General features: G+C 62.7%; 1 protein-coding gene across 1 annotated transcript; it reads left to right on the forward strand.

The window, feature by feature from the left end:
* Positions 1-468: 468 nt before the first annotated feature.
* LOC136335379 (PE-PGRS family protein PE_PGRS16-like) lies at positions 469-1,734 on the forward strand. The gene is made up of 2 exons (XM_066276657.1): positions 469-892; positions 1,037-1,734. Exons 1-2 carry the CDS (start codon positions 469-471, stop codon positions 1,732-1,734), a joined length of 1,122 nt encoding a protein of 373 aa, XP_066132754.1.
* The last annotated feature ends 200 nt before the right edge of the window (positions 1,735-1,934 follow it).

A 1,934-nucleotide genomic window follows, 5' to 3' on the forward strand; every position in this document is an offset into this window, starting at 1 on the left:
GTGGGACAGACCAGGAGCTTGCACACACAGTTCCTGCTATCACAATTGCAGGGGCTTCCCTGATCCCTTGCCCTTCATGGGAAAAGCTGGTTTTCTGCTTTTCCCTTGTCTTCTTTTGTGGTTTGCCTGTCTTGGTGAGACACCAATAAATAGGATGGCCCACCATCCTCTGACTCCACCATTTCTTTATCGTCTGCCCAAATCCAATGGGAACCTGCATGTGCATGGTCACAATGGCGGTTCCTGGCCTTACAGCCTGACAAGATCTCCATGCTGTAGGAAAGGAGAAGCAGATGGGGCTTCATCCTCATGGAGATCGTGGTCTGTGGTTGAGAATGACATTGCAGCCAGAAGCTGCGAGGACATGACACAGAGGAGGGCTTCCTCCCCATCTCCAGGAGGCGGAAGGCTTCCCGGAGAGATGAAGGTTACGCTGCTTAGGAACAGGCAGGACGGGGCTCACCGGGAATGCTGGGGCAGGAGCCCTGCAGACAAGAAGAAAGCACAACACTCAGGAAGAGACGGGTGAGGGGCCCAGCAGTCAGGGTCTGCACGCAGCTCGGCCGACCTGGAACTCGAGCTGCCTTGACGGCAGGAGCAGCCAGCAAGGGTGGAGGCGAGGATGGAGGCGAGGATGAAGGCAAGGATGGAGGCGAGGGTGGAGGCGAGGATGGAGGCGAGGATGAAGGCAAGGATGGAGGCGAGGGTGGAGGTGAGGGTGGAGGCGAGGATGGAGGCAAGGATGGAAGCAAGGGTGGAGATGAGGGTGGAGGTGAAGATGAAGGCGAGGGTGGAGGCGAGGGTGGAGGCGAGGATGAAGGCGAGGATGGAGGCGAGGGTGGAGGCGAGGATGGAGGCGAGGGTGGAGGTGAGGGTGGAGGCGAGGGTGGAGGTGAGGGTGGAGGTGAGGGTGGAGGCGAGGGTGGAGGCGAGGGTGGAGGCGAGGGTGGAGGTGAGGGTGGAGGCGAGGGTGGAGGCGAGGGTGGAGGTGAGGGTGGAGGCGAGGGTGGAGGTGAGGGTGGAGGCGAGGGTGGAGGTGAGGGTGGAGGCGAGGGTGGAGGCGAGGATGGAGGCGAGGGTGGAGGTGAGGGTGGAGGCGAGGATGGAGGCGAGGATGGAAGCGAGGGTGGAGATGAGGGTGGAGGTGAAGATGAAGGCGAGGGTGGAGGCGAGGATGGAGGCGAGGATGGAGGCGAGGATGAAGGCGAGGATGGAGGCGAGGGTGGAGGCGAGGGTGGAGGCGAGGATGGAGGCGAGGGTGAAGGCGAGGGTGGAGGTGAGGATGGAGGCGAGGGTGGAGGCGAGGGTGGAGGCGAGGATGGAGGCGAGGGTGGAGGCAAGGATGAAGGCAAGGGTGGTGATGAAGATGGAGGCGAGGGTGGAGATGAGGATGAAGGCAAGGGTGGAGGCAAGGATGGAGGCAAGGGTGGAGATGAGGGTGGAGGCGAGGATGGAGGCGAGGATGGAGGCGAGGATGGAGGCGAGGGTGGAGGTGAGGGTGGAGGCGAGGATGGAGGCAAGGATGGAAGCAAGGGTGGAGATGAGGGTGGAGGTGATGATGAAGGCGAGGGTGGAGGCGAGGGTGGAGGCGAGGATGAAGGCGAGGATGGAGGCGAGGGTGGAGGCGAGGGTGGAGGTGAGGGTGGAGGCGAGGGTGGAGGCGAGGATGGAGGCGAGGGTGGAGGTGAGGGTGGAGGCGAGGATGGAGGCAAGGATGGAAGAGGGTGGAGATGAGGGTGGAGGTGAAGATGAAGGCGAGGGTGGAGGCGAGGATGGAGGCGAGGATGAAGGCGAGGATGGAGGCGAGGGTGGAGGCGAGGATGGAGATGAGGGTGGAGGCGAGGATGGAGGCGAGGATGGAGATGAGGGTGGAGGCGAGGATGGAGGCGAGGATGGAGATGAGGGTGGAGGCGAGGATGGAGGCGAGGATGGAG

Source organism: Saccopteryx bilineata, chromosome 4 (assembly GCF_036850765.1).
Source record: "Saccopteryx bilineata isolate mSacBil1 chromosome 4, mSacBil1_pri_phased_curated, whole genome shotgun sequence".
NCBI lineage: Eukaryota > Metazoa > Chordata > Mammalia > Chiroptera > Emballonuridae > Saccopteryx > Saccopteryx bilineata.